At 32.6% G+C, this 21,337-nt stretch overlaps 2 protein-coding genes across 7 annotated transcripts; both read left to right on the plus strand.

Moving 5' to 3' along the window:
- Positions 1 to 9,491, plus strand: LOC135836957 (ER degradation-enhancing alpha-mannosidase-like protein 3). Of its 3 annotated transcripts, none has more exons than XM_065352048.1 (17): positions 1 to 528; positions 606 to 651; positions 738 to 838; positions 930 to 1,082; positions 1,172 to 1,454; positions 1,521 to 1,724; positions 1,803 to 1,928; positions 1,998 to 2,102; positions 2,191 to 2,378; positions 2,486 to 2,645; positions 2,726 to 2,935; positions 3,014 to 3,112; positions 6,592 to 6,774; positions 6,871 to 6,990; positions 7,063 to 7,282; positions 7,392 to 7,468; positions 7,865 to 9,491. In XM_065352048.1, exons 1-17 carry the CDS (start codon positions 404 to 406, stop codon positions 8,687 to 8,689), a joined length of 3,225 nt encoding a protein of 1,074 aa, XP_065208120.1. In that variant the 5' UTR covers positions 1 to 403; the 3' UTR covers positions 8,690 to 9,491. The 3 variants fall into 3 exon arrangements, with proteins under 3 accessions (XP_065208120.1, XP_065208122.1, XP_065208123.1); XM_065352050.1 differs by having other exon boundaries at positions 6,595 to 6,774; XM_065352051.1 differs by lacking the exon at positions 7,392 to 7,468 and having other exon boundaries at positions 6 to 528; positions 7,865 to 7,938.
- A 598-nt stretch (positions 9,492 to 10,089) lies between these two features.
- On the plus strand, positions 10,090 to 21,173 carry LOC135836958 (aryl hydrocarbon receptor nuclear translocator homolog). Of its 4 annotated transcripts, none has more exons than XM_065352052.1 (14): positions 10,090 to 10,322; positions 10,667 to 10,718; positions 15,346 to 15,419; positions 15,907 to 16,068; positions 16,260 to 16,432; positions 16,521 to 16,668; positions 16,759 to 16,977; positions 17,239 to 17,361; positions 17,449 to 17,607; positions 17,683 to 17,836; positions 17,923 to 18,077; positions 18,198 to 18,376; positions 20,541 to 20,685; positions 20,788 to 21,173. In XM_065352052.1, exons 1-14 carry the CDS (start codon positions 10,295 to 10,297, stop codon positions 20,985 to 20,987), a joined length of 1,971 nt encoding a protein of 656 aa, XP_065208124.1. In that variant the 5' UTR covers positions 10,090 to 10,294; the 3' UTR covers positions 20,988 to 21,173. The 4 variants fall into 4 exon arrangements, with proteins under 4 accessions (XP_065208124.1, XP_065208126.1, XP_065208125.1 ...); XM_065352054.1 differs by having other exon boundaries at positions 10,091 to 10,322; positions 16,759 to 16,953; XM_065352053.1 differs by having other exon boundaries at positions 10,092 to 10,322; positions 17,926 to 18,077.
- The last annotated feature ends 164 nt before the right edge of the window (positions 21,174 to 21,337 follow it).

Consider the following 21,337-nt stretch of genomic DNA (forward strand, 5'->3'; position numbering starts at 1 on the left):
CCAACCCATGGTCCTCCTCCGTCCACCCCTTCTTCGGTACACAAGTACAGTGCAATATTTTATAGATAAAAATGAAGAAGTCGAAATTAAATTAGTTTTATTTTATTCAAAATTAAAAAATTAACGTGTTCACTGTTCAATAATTATGCTGCATACGCGTAAAAAATTATCAATCTGAAAAATTACTGCAGTTACTTTACTTGTAGTCGTGGAATTCAATTCAATCTCGCTTATCAATTTCGTCTACCTCTTATCCTGTTACCTGAATGGCATCTGTTTTGCGGAATAAATGCCAGCTCTAAAATTATGAATGTAGTATATTTTTGTGAAAAGAAACTTCATATTGGCACTAATTCCTCTGGAGATATTCCGTACGACCCATTGGTAAATCTACTTTCTCTCCATGATGGATAAAATCTTTTGTATTTTTGTAATCTATCTGTTATCACCATTGAACGTTGGTTCATTCTTTCTAAATGAAAATTCCACTGAAACATATATGTCCCGAGAAGAACGGGCCAATTTAAAGTGAGTATTTGGTGGAATGCTTCGTTATATTGTTACTATCTCCGAATACACTAATTTCCAACTTGTATGTCCTTCAGGAATGAAGCTGTTGAAATGTTCTATCATGCATACAATGCCTACATGGTTTGTATTTGTAATCTGTTCGCTGAGTTTATTTCTGTTTTTAATATTATGTCAAAGTATTAATCAATCAAGTGGATTATTTGCAGAAACACGCGTATCCAGCTGATGAACTTATGCCTCTGAGTTGTAAGGGCAGATACCGTAATAGTCAGCCTAGTCGAGGGAATGTCGATGAAGCTTTAGGAAAGTAAGAAATTCATTCTTGATCGCTGACTACTGTATATTCATTCATTCGTTCGAAGTAAATGTATAATACATGATTCGTGTCTCTTCTGCAGCTTTTCTCTGACATTAATCGACACCCTCGACACGTTGGTAGTTTTGGGAGATTTCAAAGAATTCGAAAATGCTGTGAAATTAGTCATTAAGGATGTGAATTTCAATACCGATGTTGTGGTTTCTGTGTTCGAAACAAATATTCGTGTTTTAGGGTGAGTATTGCGAAGACTAAGTTGATTCTAGATTGTACTCATCGTTTCAACGATATGTAGTTTTAATAGAGGTTCGTTTTTTGTTCCAGAGGATTGCTTTCAGCTCACGTACTCAGCGATGTATTGAAAAATAAGTACGGCGAGATGACTTGGTATAAAGGAGAATTATTAGCTCTGGCTAAAGATCTCGGTACTCGATTACTGCCGGCATTCAACACGTTGACTGGTATACCGTATGGAAGAGTTAATCTCAAACACGGTGTTCGAGATGATCTTTCTCAACTTGCAGGGCATACTTGCACCGCCTGCGCTGGAACCATGATTTTGGAGATGGCAGCTCTGTCTAGATTGACCGGAGATCCTATATTTGAAGTATGATCATTATTTTATTCTACAGGTGGTTAGATTTATTACGTATTAATTGCGAATATTTTACAGCAAAAAGCGCATAAAGCTATGGATGAGTTGTGGAGTCTGAGACATCGAACGTCTAATCTTATGGGAACCATTTTGGATGTTCATTCCGGTGATTGGGTACGCAAAGAGTCCGGTGTAGGAGCTGGTATCGATTCGTACTACGAGTATTGTCTCAAGGCGTACATCTTGTTATCGGATGAGAAATATTTACGACGATTTAATACGGTAATAATAATTTCTCGTAATTGGTTTGTTATTGGAAGTATTGGTGTTTATAATGTTTTTATGTATTCGTGTTTTAAGCATTATTCGGCGGTCATGACCTATGTCAGTCAAGGTCCTATGTTACTCGATGTTCACATGCATAGGCCGAACACTAATTCAAAGAATTTCATGGATGCTCTGTTAGCCTTTTGGCCTGGATTACAAGTAAGGTTGTGTGGAACTTTTCAACGATTTAAAAATATTTATTTAACGAACTGTGTGTTGTATTATAAGGTTTTGAAAGGTGATTTGAAACCGGCCATTGAAACGCACGAAATGTTATATCAAGTAATGCAGAAGTATAAATTTATCCCAGAAGCATTTACGACTGATTTTCAAGTAATTCGAAGAAATAATTTTGTACCTACATATAATGATTAATTTTTGGAATTTATGATTACTTATTCGATACTTTGGCATATTTTAGATTCACTGGGGCCACCATCCTCTCCGTCCAGAATTTTTAGAATCTACTTATTTTTTATATCGCGCCACCGGTGATCACTATTATTTACACGTTGGTAAAAATGTGTTGAGATCGCTTCAAATGTACGCTCGAGTTCCATGTGGGTATGCCTCATTTGAAGATGTACGAACTGGTACCCATGAAGATAGGTATGTGTGAAAATGAAGCGGCGATCTTATATTTTATGTACATTAAGAAACACAAAATCGTATTATTTTACATACTTTTAAATTTTATTTACGTATTTTTTTTTCAGCATGGATTCGTTTGTGTTGGCGGAAACTTTCAAATATCTATTCCTGCTATTCGCCGAACCTTCGGAAACTGTAATCAATTTAGACGATTATTTATTCACGACAGAAGCTCACTTACTGCCTCTTTCTATTTCGCGGTATTCGTCTCCAAATTATTCTAGTGTAAGTATTGAAATACATTGCTTCAAGATTCGTGTAAATCTAATTTTTCGTATAATATTTAAACGCTTATTTTATTGTAGGAAGTAGATAGGTTATTGCTATTGAACAACAATAACGAAAGCCGTGATGGAGACTCTGAGGAAAATGATGACGATAACGATATGGCGAGATCATGTGTCATACCTAAATACGTGGTTGGTCATTTCTTGAGACAAAATTTACGTAATATGTTCGAAGGAATTTGTCCTCAGAGGAAATCCGGTAGAAAATTGTATCCATCCCAATTTCAGGTGAGTAAGCCTAGTTCAGGAGTATTATTACCTACGATGAATTTGTTGCTTAACGATGTATTCAATATTGAATTTCAGTCTTCCAACGAAGAACATATCCGGTTATTGAAAGATATGGGCATTGCAGTTGTTACCTTGTCCGATGGTCGAATACAATTAGTTCATAATTATTTGACTGTGAGTTTGTATAAATTGTAAATTAATAATTGAAGAAGGGTATTAATAAGAAGAACATAAGCCCAAAACAGTTTTTCAAAAAAGTTCAAGTTTTCCTATGCTTTTTCTGATTAGTAACGGTATTCCCTGACAAAATAGGCGAAATGGCTCTGTTCCAGGTTTGGAAAATTATGATGGATTATTGTTGGGTTCCTACAAAAAAATTTCGAGAAGAATTTCCTCCCCTCAACCCCCCTCCCTCCCCTTTCAGGAAAATAATAGCCAAAAAAACGACACACGTGCTCAACAAATCTTACCAAGATTCAAAAACGTTGAAAAAAAATCCCAAAATGCGCTAAAAAATTATCTAAAATTCGATCTAGATCATGGATTGGTTCAAATTCAGATTATTGTCCTAATATCAAGAGGTAGAAAAATCAGACCAACGTCTCTGAAAGTGAATGAAAAAAACTGAAAAAGTGATTCCAAAAACAGCCGAATGATGAATTATACAATTTATATTTTTCAATGGAAATTATAAACCATAAAAAATTGACCAATTTAATCCAAATTTGTCTTGACAGTGAGAGGAAAAAAAATCGACCAATCAAGAGACAAATCGTTTGAAAAATCAATTCTTTTTAACATTTTCGTAGGTTCTTTACCGATACTAAATATTCTGGAAAAAAACATACGTTGTTTATTTTATCTATAGATGTGATAAACGTAGATTTACGGGGGTCAGAATTTTTCTATTTTAAAAAGAGAACTAGAAAAAATGAATAGAAAAGTAAATCGTGAGGGAAAATATTAAATTACGAAAACTGATTTTAAGACAAATTCTAACAAACGTTCTAGACTTTTTGACAATTTTTGCAAAAGCTGTACTTTCAGTCTACATATTTCGGCTATAACAAGATTTTTTTGACCATTTGTGCATAAAAGAGAATTTTTTTGTCAACTAGTCGAAAAAAGGTCTTTGCCTACAATATTTTGTCAAGAAAGTAGAACTTGCTGATAATTTTAACAAAAAGCAGAAGTTTTAAAAATTTTGGCTTAGAGCTGATGTTTTTTTTTTTTTTTACAATAATTCATTTAATTTGTCAAAAAAACAGGTTTTGTTTGATAACTACGAAAAAACTAAATGTTGACAATGATTTGGAAAAAAACAGGGCTTTTTAGCATTAATTTTTGCAAAAGCATGAATTTTTCCCAATTTTGACAACAGGATTTTTGAACATTTTGGCAAAAAGCTGGAGTTTTTCTTGGCAATTTTTACAAAAGTTAGAAGTTTTTTTATAATTTTGACAAACAAACGAGATTTTTTTGAAAATTTAGGCAAAAACAGAACTTTGCAGACAATTTTGTCAAAAAACATAACAAGAACATTCTTGTTAGGATAATTTTGGCAAAAGCAGGAATTTTCAAAATTTTTGCTAGGTACTATAAAAGTTTTTTGTTCATTTTTGCAAAACTGAAGGTATTTTTAGACTATTTTGGCAAAAAACAGGTCTTTTTTTGCAATTTTGATAAACGTTGGTATTTTAAATATTTTTTTCAAAAAATAAACTTCTTTACTTACAATTTTGGCAAAAATAAGACTTTTTTGGCAATTATTCTAGCGATAAGATTTTTTGAACATTTTGACAAAAAGTTATGATTTTTTGATATGTATAAGTATTTAGTAAAAATAGGAATTTTTGAAATTTTTGCCAACAACAGGGGTTTTGTTCATTTTTACAAAAAATTTTAAGACTTTTGATAACGTCAAAAAAATGTATTTTTGGACTATTTTGGCAAAGAACAGGTTTTTTTTGCAATTTTGACAAAAATAGGTATTTCAAAAATTTTTTCAAAAAAGAAACTTCTTTACTTACAATTTTGGCAAAAATGAGACTTTTTTGGCAATTATTCTGACGATAAGATTTTTTGGCCATTTTACAAAAAGTTATGATTTTTTGATATATTTTGGTAAAAGTAGGAATTTTTGAAATTTTTGCCAATAACAGGGGTTTTTTTGTTCATTTTTACAAAAAATATTGCATTTTTTTTTTGATACCGTCAGAAGAAAATGCATTTTCCGACAATTATGGCCAGAATCAGTGCTTTTTTGACAATTTCCACAAAAGTCAATATTTTGTATAATTTTGACAAAAACGAGAATTTTTTGATAATTTTGGCAAAAGCTGGATTTTTTGAACATTTTGGCAAAAAGCAAGAGTTTTTTTTGGCAAAAAGCAAGAGTTTTTTTTTGGCAAAAAGCAAGAGTTTTTTTGGCAATTTGTATAATTTTGACAAAAAGAGAACTTCTTTACAATTTTTTGTCAATTTAGGCAGAAACAGAACTTTGCAGACAATTCTGGCAAAAAACATAACAAGGACTTCTTAGGGTAATTTTGGCAAAAGCAGAAATTTTCGAAATTTTGGCCATTTTAGCAAAAAATATTTATAACGTCAAAAAAAATTTTTGTCAAAAATCCGGACGTTTTTTGGCAATTTTGACAAAAATTGGAATTTTTAATATTTTTTTCCAAAATTAAACTTCTGTACAATTTCGGCAAAAATGAGACTTTTTTGACAATGTTTTAGGCAATGAAATTTTTGTGCTTTTTAGTTAATTTTTACTAAAAGTTGGAATTTTTTGATAATTTTGGCATTTTTGCAAAAAATATTCTGGCTTTTTTAATAACGTCAGAAAAAAGGTATTTTTCGACAATTTTGGCATTGAGATTTTTTTATAATTTAAAAAAAAAGAAACGTTTGTACAATTTTGGCAAAAATGAGACTGTTTTGACAATTGTTCTGGCGACAAGATTTTTTGAACATTCTGGCGAACAATAGGTAATTTTTTGGCAATTTTTACAAAAAGTTGAAATTTTTTAATAATTTTGGCAAAAATTGGATTTTTTGAGGTGTTGGCTCATTATTGTTTTTTTATTCATTTTTACCAAAAATATTAGAAGTTTTTTGATAACGTCAGAAGAAAATGTATTTTTCGACAATTGGCCAAAAACAGTGCTTTTTTGACCATTTCCACAAAAGTTAGGTTTTTTTTTTATAATTTTGATAAAAAAGAGACTTTTTTGTTGATTTTGGTCAAAAACAGTGGTTCTTCAACAATTTTGACAAAAGTTGAGATTTTTTAAATAATTTTGACAAAAACGAGACTTTTTCGATAATTTTGCCATAAGCAGGAAAAGTCGTATTTTTTAATTTTTTTGCAAATATGAGCCTTTTGCGGACAAAATTCTAATTTTATGGATATACTGTCCAAGGAGGAGTGGGGGAGGTGGTTACGAGGTGTAAATTCCGCTCGAAATTTTTTTTTAGAGGTACCCAACAAAAATCCATTGTAATTTTCCAAACCTGGGAACATGACAATTTCGCCTATTTTACCAGGGAATACTTTTTTATTGTTTTAACAAAATTTTAACATCGATTGAATTCTCATAATTTGATAGCGAAAACAAAAATGATGTAAATTCCTATGTATTTTTAAGCAGGCCACATCAAAAAGTGAAGCTAAAGAAGGCGCTATATTCATGCAAGAAATGGTTGAACTATCGAAAACGCATTCCGTCGAAAATACTCCTCAGTCTGTCTCTTATTCGGTTAATAATGAAACTGTAGTCCTGAGCGCCGGTCCAGCTCATTTTGGTAGATTGCTACGAGTTGATGAAAAAGTAAGGCTTTACACGAATTACCTATTCAACATAACTTCATACGTAATTAATCTATTTGCTTGTAAAATAATCGTATAAATGGTTCTTACTTCGTAGCTTACCGGATTGATAAGCGTTGCGTCACCTATAAGAGCTTGCGAACCTCTCAAAAATCCCGAAACACTGAAAAACCGAATAGCTGTCGTTGAAAGAGGCGATTGCATGTTTGTAGATAAGGTTTGTAAAATTTCTGTGTAGGTACTTCGAGAAGTGAATCTTGTAATAAATAATAATTTTATGTATTTATAGGCTCGTAAATTAGAAAAGGCTGGCGCTATTGGAGGAATAATTGTGGATAATACGCCCGATTCTACGGCGGATGTGTTACCATTATTTACCATGTCTGGAGATGGAACTGACGACGTTAACATTCCAGTCGTATTTTTATTCACTCGTGAAGCGAAAATGTTGATAGAGGCTGTAACTAAAGATCCGCTGTTAAATATAACCTTATCTCAACTGCCACCAGGTAAGTGAAGGAACGTTTTGGCATACTTAATGCTACTTACATATCTAATTTCGACATTTGAATCATTCTCTTTAATGATATGAAAGCATACATACAATATATGTTATAGATAAATCAGCAACAATACTGGACGCTCCTAATACTTATCAGTTCACAGGGACTGTTCATAAGCCGTTGTACAAACAGGTATTTTCCAAAGTCCAGAGTATTGTTTTTGAGCTGAGTTTTTTTACGGCTAAATTTTTGTAGTTTTGGTCATTTTTTTCCCGGCATGATATTTGTGTATTCTCTTCTGTTAGAGAAATTAGTATTTTCGTTGATTTTAAATAGGTTAGTTTTGATTTCAGTGTCTCTGCGTCCAGTAAGCTTAGTGTTTCATTTTTCCCAAATTAGGCAAAAACATTACCTCTGCTTTTAGTCTGGCAATAGAATAGAAATGAATTTTGAAAGCTTTTTATACATCCTTTTCCTCAGTGTTCGTATGCTTACTATTGATCGAGTGTACTTGATTTTGATTTGAATTTTTTTGATAACCGTGTAACCGCCGAATTTATCATTAAAATTTCGCAATGTATTTTACAGGAAATTCCGGCAAAAATACGTAAAGAGATCATCGCTCATATGAAATCAACTCGAAATTTCAAACACGAATTAAACCAACCCGGTAATCAAGAAATGAACACCGATAATCGGACACAACCGATCGAACAACAGCGTGTTATCGAATTACTGAAAAAACAAATACTCGTGCTATTGAACTTGTTGGCGAAAAACAGCGAGCTAGATGTTGATAAAAACTTCGATCTGTTGGATGGAAATTTTAACGAAATTCGCGTATTTTCAATAGCAAATACCAGAAGCTTACAGGACATCGATGAATTGCTATCGCTTAAAGACGATAGCGATAGAAAAAAAGAAAAATACGAAAAATTAATCGATATACTCTCATTTGCGAAACGTATCGATGAAAAAGTCTTCATTACGATCGAAGAATTTGAAAACGAACCGAAAGTAGTCGAGTATTGCGAATTAGAAAAGCAATACGTTGAAATTAAGAAACCCTCGAGTAAATATAGCGGTTCTTCTGTAGCTTATGATTACGAATCGTCGTGTAACAAGCGAGAAATAATTCCGGAGCAAAATTTCGACGAGAAGGAAAAGCGTAGAATTTTAAAGATCAAAATAAAATCGAAATTTATTCACGAGTTTTTACGCTATCGTAAATGTAAATTGTTATCGTCGGCTAAAGATGATCTGTTCATTGAAAGTTCCAACGATTGTTTAAGAGAAGATGAAGAACCCGAAAATCAATCCGATGTACTCGATAAACGAAAAATTACTCGATTAAAACTCCAGAATGAAAAATGGTGGAAAAAATGGCGAAAATCGCGTTCAATTATTCCATGAATGAATTTCAACGAGTGATTTTTTGTAAGGTATTTTTTTTTGTCCTTCGTATGTTGTCAAAATGATGATTTTTTAAAAATTTTGGGAACTAATATTATTTTTAATGCGTAGTATCTCATTTTCGTATTATATTTTTGATGCATTTTGTTATTTTTATGTTCGGCTTCTGTATTGCGTTGAAAATACGGAAATACCATTAATTTGACTTTTTTGTTTTAAATCAAAATTTTTCGTTTGGAAAAAAAATCGTTTAATGGGGTGTTATTAATGTTATTATTATGTAATTTTTTTTAAAAAAATTATATAAGTAGATAATTGTTTTTTTGCATCAATTTTTTTACTTATGTACAAATATGTTTATTTGTTTCATTTTTATTTTGTTCTTGTATTTTTGTTACTATTTTTTTCTTTAATGATGATGTTACCAGTTTGTATTGTTTTCTTCTTAATTGATTTTTATCGATGAATTTTGTAATATTTATGTAAATACGAATAATTATTATATACTTACTTAGTACTTAGATTTCGTAGCTCTTCGTTTTATAATGATGCTATTAAGCGTGGTTTCTGTGATTATTTTATCATTATTCGTGTTAATTTTAATTCCAGTTGTCACCTCACGTGTAGGTTTATTGGAAATAAAAATGAAATTAAACCTGAGATGTTTAATTCGCAGTGTGATATACCTTATGTTATATTTTTATAAGAATTTTTTTGTATCGATTTACGACTCGAATTCTTCTAATTTTTTTTATTTGTATGTATTTTTAAAAAATTATTGATGATTATAAAATGTGAGATATCAATGTTTTTATTAATAGGTATGACATTTACAATGATTACGGTATTTCGTAATTTTTCTAATTTTGTGCATATGAATTATTTTAATACATTTATTTGCATTGTTCATAAAATAATTGTTGGAAGTTAAGTGAATGTTTTTTTCATTTTTTTGGTGGTTGTGGTTTGTTCTTGGAGAAAAAAGGAAAAAAAGTGACAAAAACATTGTGTTTATGAGAAAAATTGATAAGGACATTTTATTGATCATCTCTAGCGAGCTTTTGAGCAGTTTTGAGCAAGGTTAAACTTTCATTTCATAGTATTTTTCAATAAAATAAAAATATAAATTTGATTTTCAACTTTTAGTTTTAAGCAACCACGTTCCACAGAGCGCGCTAGCATCGCCGTACGCCGTACGTGATTGGCTAAAGCTGTTCGTTCATTCTGAATCATTCGTTCCGTTCGACATTCCCATCATTGAAAACTATTCCATTTGAACGAGTGTTCTCAAACACTTGTGAATTTGACTACTGTATGTGTTTCTGGTGTTTCGAACTTTCAAAGTGTGATTCTGTGATTGTAAAAATAGCAAGTTGAAAGCTTTATATCTTCATCTCAGCTTTTTTCTCTCCCTGTGTAAACACTAGAATTCGCCAATCGCCATGTCTGTTTCTGTTCAATTGAGGAATACCTCATCTCTGTTGTGTTGTTTATTTGATTAAAATAATCATAAGAATTTGATAATCAATCGTCTAAACCGAAGTGTTCGCCTGGTACTTGAACTAGTTGAATTCGACTTGTCGATATGTACTTTATTATAATCTGATGTCCGCAATCACTCATTCTATATCAGGTACTAGCTCCATTGTTTGAATCTATAAACCTAAGATATAAAAATTACTATACGAATAATTACGTTTAATAATCTAAAATTTATACGTACTCGCTACATATCGTTGGTAAGAAAGCTAACTAGATCGTATTAATCTTTGTGCTGTGTACGAAAATGCACTGATAGTGTAAAAGAAACACCTATTTTTTACTCGAAATACTAATTTAACCTACATTTACATTACAGTTGCTGTGTTACTACGATATCACATTTTATTCATTATTCTCATTCAGCTTGTGATGAATTAGCGTAGAAATGATACAGATGAAAGATTTGATTAATTAATTTTTATTTGTTTGTTGTAGCTACCGACGGCAGCAAAGTGGTGCTTCAAAAGCGAAGAACTGGTTCTATAGCGTAAGTTGGATTTCATGTATTGATTTGGAATAGCTAGATTAGTAGAATAATATCAAATTCTTGCAGACATATCGATGGTGTAATTGTTAATAACTCGACTGGTTTCCAGAATTCCATCTAAAAATTTCGTTGATAGTGAGAGATTTTTCTATCCGGATTTAGGTACATGGAATTTTGGAATGATCGTTGAATCATATTATTTCGAATCGACCTTTTCATCGGAATTAAAGAGATGAAATAATTGTGACAGTATGTAATGAAAGCTCAGTTCCCTGAACATTATTTTTCCCCATCAAGTACTCTCTAGTATAAATTCTCAAAATGTGCACCTTTTCCGAATGATGATTACTTTTAGCCAGTCTAATTGCGAAAATAAGTTTGGCCTATTGTATAGAAAATGACGAGCAATAACACAGTGTGCTGCGTTTGGTTTGAATTGTAATTTTTTATAAATTCTCAATCGAAAAAATTAATTTTTTGTGACCTAGAGAATGCAGGGGTGGGGTGGTCCAGCTACTACATACATGACAAAAAATTGCGATTTATTCTGCTCCCAGCCCTCAAAGTGGTGACCTCTGGTGAGAAAATAATTCCCAATTTTTTTTGCTTCCATTTTTGAAAAACTCGAGCTGCGGTGGGCCTCTCAATTTCAAAAAATTTGAAAAAATTCAACTTCAAAGAAAAATTTTCAAAACTCAAAAATTTCAAGTTTTAACACTTCTAAAAAATCTTTTCTGAGTAAAATGAACTCTCATGACATGACGATATTAGCTCCCTCCGTAGAAAACCAAATTGGCCCCTAGAATAGCTGAAATTTGTATTTTACACTAAAAAGTCTGACATATTTGTCATTTTGTGTAAATTTGGATAACTGCTTGAATTAAAATGCATACTGTTTATTTCCAATTAATTATAGTTGAGACTTGTGACTCTCCTCCCCCCCCTCCATTTCCCTTATTACGAGATGTTGATCCTGCAGCTAATTTGATAATAAAATACAATAAATTATTTCTTATTTAAAAAATGGCTTAAGATGTGATGAAGCGGATTTAAAAATTCATGTCAAGGTTCAAGGTAGATCTATTTTTTATTGATAAGGGAGGGAAATTAATGAAGCAAATTTGGGTGAAGGGGATGAAAAAGGTTTGCTTACAAATAAATAATCATGTGATTTACCATGAAGGGTGAGGAAGAGGGGGCAGAATTGACGCTATAACTATGTTTTTTTGAATAATTTTATTTTTGAAAATTTAATTATCGTTAATGTAAGTTAGAGTGGTCCTTAATGTACATGACAAAAAATAAATCCCTTCTGCTCCCAGCTCTCAAAGTTGTGACCTCTGATGAGAAAATAATTCCCTATTTTTTATTTTTTCCATTTTTGAAAAACTCGGGCTGCAAATTGCAATGAGCCTGTCAATTTTCAAAAATTTGAATAAATCCAACTTCAAAGCAAAATGTTTAAAATTCAAGAATTTCAAGTTCCAATACTTTTAAGAAGTCTCTTTTAAGTAAAATGAACTCTCACGGGAATATTAATTCGTATTTTACATCAAATTTCAGCTATTTGGGGGGGGGGGGTCAGCTTGGTTTTCAATGAAGGGGGCTGAAATCGTTTCGAGAGTTTATTTTACTCAAAAGAGACTTTTTAGGGATAACAGAATTTTAAATGTTAAAATTTTACAGTGAATTTGTATTTTATAAAATTTTTGAAAATTAAGAGGCCCCACCGCAGCCCGAGTTTTTTGAAAATGGGGGAAAAATAGGGAATTATTTTCTCACCCGGGGTTACCACTTCGGAGGTTGGGAGGGAGGAAAATCCCAACTTCGAAAATAAGGGCCACCCTAATACGGGAACGTCTTGAGGTGTCACACTCCGATTTGAACGGGACCGCGATTTTTCAAAAGAGCCTAGTCTAAAACCCCCGAAACCAAATTTTCAGATGCCCAAGTTCATTTTTCGATTTTTGACGAATTTTTGAAAATTCAAAATTGACTGTTTTTTGCGATTTATGCTTTTTTTAAAAGTACGTAATTGATCAGTAAAAATTGTCAAAATAAGTCCCAAAACTAATATTAATTACTCAAATCCAAATTTCACCATTTCAAACCATTCTGGAGCCTCCAGCGGATTTTCAATTTCTCCAGAATTTTGAATTTGCTCCAGAAGGCGTGAATATGAAGTTGGGCAGCTAAAAATCGAGTTGTATATTACACTCCACATGTTTAACGAGTTTAACTTCATTTGAGCCGATTTTGAGAGTGACACCTCAAAAGTGGCTTTTTGACCAGCTTTTTTCAAAATTAAAAAATCCAAAAAATCAAGTTTCCAATTTGCGTGGGAATTTTTGAACTTCACGCGAATCGCTGTATTTTGTCCAAAACTAACCCCCCAAATCCGAATTTCACAATTTCCAGCCATTCCGGAGCCTCCAGGGCGATTTTTCAATTTCTCCAGAATTTTGAATTTGCTCCAGAAGGCGTGAATATGAAGATAGGCATCTAAAAATCGAGTTGTGTATTACACTTGATCTGTTTAACTAGTTTATCCACATTTGAGCCGATTTTGAGAGTGACACCTCAAGAGTGGTTTTTTGAGGTGTCACTCTCACTCCAAAACGGCTGGAAATTGGTAGAATTTGCGCTCCGGGGGCTAGTTCTTGAAGATATACAGCGATTCGCGCAAATTTCAAAAATTTCCTCACAATCGGTCATCTTTTGATTTTTTGGATTTCTTAATTTTGAAAAAAGCTGGTCAAAAAACAACTCTTGAGTTGTCACTCCTAAAATCGGCTCAAATGTAGATAAACTCGTTAAACAGGTCGAGTTTAATACACAACTCGATTTTTAGCTGTCCAACTGCGTATTCGCGCCTGCTGGAGCAAATTCAAAATTCTGGAGAAATTGAAAATCGCGCTGGAGGCTCCAGAATGGCTGGAAATGGTGAAATTTGGATTTGGGTAATTAATATGAGTTTTGGGACTTATTTTGACCATTTTTATTGATGTACGTACTTTTTAAAAAAAAGCATAAATCGCCAAAAACAATCAATCTTGAATTTTCAAAAATTCGCCAAAAATTTGAAAAATGAACTTTGGCAGCTGAAAATTTGGTTTTTGGGGTTTTAGACTATGCTCTTTCCAAAAATCGCGGTCCCATTCAAATCGGAGAGTGACACCTCAAGAGGTTCCCTTGTAAGATAGGTAGGTAATTCATTTCAATTCATAAATAAAATTTTCGTTTTCTTTTTCTTTGAACTTTCCAAAATACCCATGAAAAATATTAAAACCAATGAACTCCTCTTATAAAAATTTTCTTCTCTTAACACAAATTTTTGGAAGCTTTTGCCTCAGAAATTTCTTGAATAAAGTTATTCAAATTCTAAAATTTTAAAGCCTTCCCCAAAAAAACTTCTCGCTTGAAAAACATTGTCTTAAACATTGTTTTTTCACACCTCAAAATACAAATTTTCAAAGGTTTTAGTCCTTACATCAATCAAGCCTGTTTATTATTTTTTTTTTTGAAAATTGAAATTTCTAAAAAAAAAAAAAACATTATTAAAGCTTCCGAAAATGTGAAAAAAAAATGAGAATCTTTAAAAGTGGAAAAAGTGAAAATTTTTAACCCTAAAACATTGCATTTTTATCGTTTACCTATTTCACTTTAAAAATTCACCGGTTTATTCTACGAAATCGGTAATTTCCCCTTTCCCCCCAAATCAACCTGAGAACTTTTTTAGTCAACATAAGGGGCATGTTGGGCAGTTCGTGGTTCTGAGTTGGGAATTTCTGGTCCTCTGCCCCCTCCTCCTCCAATAAGGAAGCATTCGCTACGGCTCTGAATGATAAGTAAAATCCAAAATCCGTTCCCAGAAGTTTCTGGATTTTAAATAAACCAGATTTAATCTGCTCATTATTTTTCTTGCACAAATTTTTTAAAAATTCAACTTGCGCTAATAATCATTTTTCTAAAAAAAAAAAAAAAAAAAAAAATTATTCAAAACTAATTTTAGGATTTTCTACATGAAATAGTGAATTTGTATTTTATAAAATTTTTGAAAATTAAGGGGCCCACCACCGCAGCCCGAGTTTTTCGAAAATGGAAAATAATAAAAAATAGGGAATTCTTTTCTCATCGGAGGTCACCCCTTTGGAGGTTGGGAGTCGGGAGTGGTGGAAATTCCAATTTTGAAAATAAGAACCACCCTTTGGTGGTTAGGTGGTCATAATTCGAAAAAAAATCATAATTCATATTCGAAATCAGATTATTGCTTATTTTTGAAAAAAAAAGATTTTTCTTGGCAAGTTCATAATTCGATTTTCTTCATAAGAATGGACAGCTCTAATTTTGTGGTTTGTTTTTATTCCTTTTTTGCTCTCCCAGAAAAATTGAAAAGTTGTACTCGTTAGAATGACTCGTGTACTATGTATGTACTTCAGGTAATTGCATTCTTCTCCCTCTCCCTTCCCCTCCCTTTCCATTCCCTTCCAAAAAAGTTACGTAGTTCCAAGGACCGACTTAAACCTTTCTCACGATGTTAAATTACGTATGAAACTAAAACGGAACAGACTATTCATCGTTGATATTACTTGAAAAACTAACGAACATTTTAATTTTCGTATTTCAGATCAGATGAAGAGGAGCAAAGTAAATTCTCAAGAATGGAAGATGACAATTTGCAAGATAAAGAACGGTTTGCCAGGTGAGCATCTATAACAAATTGAAGAGTATAGACTCAAAAATGAAGTGCTCTCTTGTTCATACTCGTAGTATTGAAGATTGTAGTACAAGCATGTACTCGAAATTTTCAAATACAGAGAGTTAGGCATAGTACTATGGTATATTCAGTGGGTGATATGCGTGGTATTACGCATTTGTTTCACTTTCACATTATTGTTACGACAAAACTGAAGCATCCTAACGCGGAAGGGTTGATGATGTTCATTTCTACAACCCAAAAACCCTTCAACATCATTGTTCCCATATATAAGTAACGATAAAAGGCAATATTATCTTCTCTTTTTTATTTTAACGAATAGCAACTGCAGCAGCGACGCGATGACGGCAGCGGCATCAATGTGGTATTTTGTGGATGGTATTTGTAACAATAATTATTGATGAGTAATGTAAGGTGAAATTGTTTAAGCATTTATGTATATCTTGCCGTTTGTGCTTGTTTGACCCAACTGTAGGGAGAATCATTGCGAAATAGAGAGAAGGCGCCGCAACAAGATGACTGCCTACATTACGGAGCTGTCGGATATGGTGCCTACGTGCAGTGCCTTGGCTCGAAAACCCGATAAATTAACCATACTCCGGATGGCAGTTGCTCATATGAAAGCTCTCAGAGGTATGTAATTTCATCGAACGTGTACGCAAGGTCGTTTTTAAATGGCATGATTTTGGGCCTTTTTCATCCATTGGGAGCTAAAAAATGCTTCTCCAAAAAAATGCCCTTTCTGTAATTTTCAATTTTATTTAATTCGCATTTCGCGTGAACAGAAATTTTAACAAACGAAACAAATATTATTTTCGTTTCAGGCACAGGAAATACAAATAACGATGGATCTTATAAGCCGTCATTTTTGACAGATCAAGAGTTGAAGCATTTAATTTTAGAAGCTGCGGACGGATTTTTATTCGTGGTAACTTGCGATTCCGGACGCATAATATACGTATCCGATTCCATTGGTCCAGTTCTAAATCATACTCAGGTTGTTAAAAAAAGAAAATTGTTTCCATTTTATTCCCCCTCTTCGTGATGTATGTTTAGTTTCTAAAATGTAATAATCATCTAAACAGAACGACTGGTTCGGTTCGATTATTTTCGATCATTTACATCCCGAGGATATAGAAAAAGTAAGGGAACAGCTTTCTACCCAAGAACCTCAAAACACTGGTAGAATATTGGATCTGAAAACTGGCACAGTGAAAAAAGAAGGACACCAATGTAAGTATAGATCGCCAATAATAATGGCGAATATTTTATTAAAAATACAAAATAATTCCTACGATTGTATCGTGAATTGATTATTTACAGCTTCGATGCGTTTCTGTATGGGATCTCGAAGAGGATTCATCTGTCGAATGAAAATTGGCAATCTGAGCCCCGATTCGATGGCAGCTGGCCATTTGAATCGCTCGAGACAACGAAACAGTCTGGGACCTTCGCGAGATGGACAAAATTTCGCAGTTGTTCATTGTACCGGTTACATTAAAAGCTGGCCTCCCTCTGGTCAGTTTGATAACCCTTTAACGGGTTTGTATCATTTTATTTATTTTTTTATAATTCGTTTCAATGTTCGAGTTGAAAATTTAAATTCAACAATTGATACGATCCAATCTCGATGAAATCTCCAAGAAAAAATCATTTCTGACCAAATTTGATAGTGATTCTAAAAAATTCAAGCACTGTCGTTCATTTTTATTCAATAGTTGTCGTAATGTTATTTTGAAAAATTTAATTTTCACAATCTGATATTAATCTATGGTTTATATCTGTTTATATTAAAATATATAGGTGTACAAATGGAAAGGATCATGGAAGAAGATTCCGCGCATTGTTGTCTGATTGCTATCGGACGTTTACAAGTTACTTCTACGCCAAATATTTCTGATCTCTCAGGTTCAAATAGTAATTCAGGTAAAGTGAATATTATTGCCTAATATTTCGATACTATACCTGATTTTAGTAACTATCAGTAACACGAATTAAATTTCAACGATGTAGAATTTATATCGAGACATTCGATGGATGGAAAGTTCACCTTTGTTGATCAAAGAGTTTTACAACTATTGGGCTACTCACCTTCCGAACTATTGGGCAAATCGTGTTTCGATTTCTTTCATCCGGAGGATCAACCTCATATGAAAGAAAGTTTCGAAGAAGGTACGAATGATTTCATTTTGTATTTTGAGAAATAATTAAAATCAACTTGTTTAATTCTTTATTTTTATTTTCTAGTATTGAAAATGAAAGGACAGGTGGTCTCGGTCTTGTACCGGTTTCGTGCCAAAAATCGCGAATGGGTTTGTTTGAGAACGAGCGCATTCGCTTTTCTTAATCCATACACCGAAGATATCGAATACATCGTTTGTACAAATATCGTAACCACCAAGTAATAATTAATTCTAACGCGTTAATTTTGATTTGAAATTTTTTAAAGAATAGTAGAGTAAATAATAAATTGTGTGAATTTTATCGTAGGGGTATGCATTCCACAACAGACAACAGCGAAAGCGTCAGTCAAGTTGCTTACCAAAGCCAACAGCCTGGTATTGATTACAGTATCCCTAGTGGAACCAGGAGAGACGTCTATTCGTCGCATTTAATTAGTCCGGCACCTCAACATATGATTGGTAAGAGCGATTGTAGCCAAGTACTTGATTTTGCATGAATTGATAAGCGATCATTGCTGACGAACAGTTTCTTTGTAAGTTGATTTCGGCTAGTACTTAAAAATCGTACTTGTTTTATAGCGAGCAATCAACGGCCTAACAGCACTCACAACGTGTATAATTACGATCCTAATCCGTCTCCAATTAGTTATAATTCACCGAGTCATCAACCACAACAACAACAGCAACCTCCTAGTAACATAAATAGAATCAATAAAACTAGTCCAGCGCCCGCTCAACCAGCTTGGACCTTGCGGCAGGTAATTCTATTAGAAGGCTATTTCCAAAATCCAAAGGGTATTCCTGGGTAAAATAGGTGAAATAGCCCTGTTCCCAGATTTGGAAAATTATGATGGATCATTGTTAGGTACCTCCAAAAAAATTTTCGAGCGGAATTTCCGCCCCTCAACCCCCCCCCCCTCCTCCAATGAACAGTATAGCCAAAAAATCGTGTTTTTTCGGGGGAAAATCAATATCCATGAGTAGTGGGGATAAAATTCTGGTACCATGGGGAATGTGTAGGGGAAGCATGGGTCTTTCAACACATTATAGTAGTGGGGGTAAAATTAACAAAAGAAAACTTTGAACCGCCACAGCTCCGAATTGAAGGGTTGGGCACAAAAACTTTTTTCTCCAAAATGTGTCTTTTTACAAGTACTTTCAAAAACATAAAAAATACACGTTTTTCCTGATTCTGCCAAAATTATAAAAAAGTCTCGTTTTTGTCAAAATTATAAAAAAAAAATCCTAGCTTTTGTCAAAATCGTCAAATAAACAATGTTTTTTTTTTCTGTTTTTTGTCATAATTGTCAAAAAGTACATATTCTTCTGACGTTATCAAAAAAGTCCTAATAAGTAGGTATTTTTTGTAAAAATGAACAAATTTCAAAAATTTCTATTTTTGCCAAAATTATCAACAAATTTCAACATTTTTGTAAAAATTGTCAAAAAATCACCAGTTTTTTGCCAAAATGTTCAAAAAATCGTATCGCCAGAATAATTGACAAAAAAGTCAGTTTTTTGCTAAAATAGCACAGAAGTTTCATTTTTGAAAAAAATTATTAAAAACGCCAACTTTTGTCAAAATTGCCGAAAAAATCCAGTTTTTTACCAAAATTGTCGAAAAATACCTTTTTTTTGGCGTTATTAAAAATTTCCTAATATTTTATTGCAAAAATTAACAAAAAACTTTTTTAGTAGCCAAAATTTCGAAAATTTCTGCTTTTGCCAAAATTATCCTAAGAAGCCTTCGTTTTGTTTTTTGCCAGAATTTTCTGCAAAGTTCTGTTTTTGCCTAAATTGTCGAAAAATCTCGTTTGTGTCAAAATTGTAAAAAAGTTTCTTTTTTTGTCAAAATTATAAAAAATCCTAACTTTGGACGATTGTAAAAATTGTCAAAAAAAACACCGGTTGTTTGCTAAACTGTTCGAAAAATCTCATCGCCAGAATAATTGTCAAAAATGTCTCATTTTAGCCAAAATTGTACAGAACAGAAGTTTCTTTTTTAAAAAAAAAATTATTAAAAAATCCAAACTTTTAACAAAATTGCCAAAAAATTCCTGTTTTTTTTTGCCAAAATTGTGGAAAAAGACCTTTTTTTTGATGTTATTAAAAAAGTCAAACCCCCCCAAAAAAAAAAATTCCAAGAAGAAGTCCTTGTTATGTTTTTTTTTTCAAAATTATCTGCAAGGTTTTCTTTTTGCCTAAATTGTCAAAAAAAACACGTTTTTGTCGAAACTGTAAAGAAGCTCCTGTTTTGTCAAAATTATAAAAAACTCTCAACTGTTATAAAAATTGCCATAAAAAAGCTCCTGCTTTTTGTCAAATTGTTCAAGAAATCCTTTTGCCAAAATTGACAAAAATTCTGGCTTTTGCCAAAATTACCCTAAAAAGTCCTGTTTTTTTGCCAAATCATTGTAAAAATTTAGTTTTTTTGCCAAAATGAATAAATTATTTTTTTAAAAAAACTTCTGCTTTTAGCCAAAATTTTCAAAACTCCTGCTTTTTGTTAAAATGGTCAGCAAGTTCTAATTTTTTGACAAAATATTGTAGGCAAATATCATTTTTCGACTAGTTAACCAAAAAATTTTGTTTTATGCCGAAATGGTCAATAAAATCTTGTTACTAATCCATGATCTAGAACGAATTTTAGATGACTATTTAGTACAATTTTGGGATTTTTTTCAAAGTTTTCGAATTTTGGTAAGATTTGTTAAACACGTGTGTATGATACTTTTTGGATTTGAAAAAAAATTTTGTTAAAATTTTTGAAAATGGAAATTGAAATCGAAATTTGTATTTTCTGCACTGCTGATTTTGAGTTAGACTTCTGAACAATTTTTGGGTAATTCGCCCTTTCTTGGGAACTTTTTGTAAGTTTGACTTACGTTATTGAACTTCTCTAATGTAATATTTTTCCAACAGCAACAGCCAGTAACCGAAGGTTATCAATACAATCAGCTCAGTCCATCTCGGTCACCAAACGGGCCAACTTATACCCAGTTGAATGCTGGCATTAGGCAAAATCCCGCAGCCGCCTATCACAGCGGTGGCGCTCCGGCTAATCCTGGTTCGTATTCTCTGTCTGTACTGCTTCGTATCTTGCGGTCATTTTTGTATTTTATAGTACTAATATTACCCCCCTCCCCCACCATATTTCACATCTTTACAGGTTTATGGGGTTGGCAAGGTCAGACGACAGAATCGGCTGGTAACGCAAACAGCCCTGCCAGTCATCCTGTGACCGTTTCAACGAATCCCAGTGGACCTCCCCCTCATGAGCTTTCTGACATGATGGTTATGCAAATGTTGGATGAAAATGCGTCCACATCATTCGACGCATTAAATATGTTCAGCGCTAATTTCGAATGATCGACTCGTATATATTTGAGCGATGCTCGTATATGATGCGTTAATTTGTATAAATATTTGTAATATTTTATATTTGTAAGTATTCGCGGCGTAGATCGCATAAGATATAAAATTATTATTTTCTTTTTTATTTCCCCTTTTTTTGTTTTCCCTTTTTATCTAAAATACATAGTTTCTTAATTTCAACTTTTATTGTTCTGTGTACAAGAGTATCGAATAAGTAAATGAATTAAAAAATTGATCGCAGTTATGTATTACCTGGGCTTTTTAAATATCAACGATGAATCAACCAAAGAAATGTAGAAATGTATGTAAAAAGATCAGTGTTTCGTGTCATTCTTATGCAGGTT

Source organism: Planococcus citri, chromosome 2 (assembly GCF_950023065.1).
Source record: "Planococcus citri chromosome 2, ihPlaCitr1.1, whole genome shotgun sequence".
Taxonomy (NCBI): domain Eukaryota; kingdom Metazoa; phylum Arthropoda; class Insecta; order Hemiptera; family Pseudococcidae; genus Planococcus; species Planococcus citri.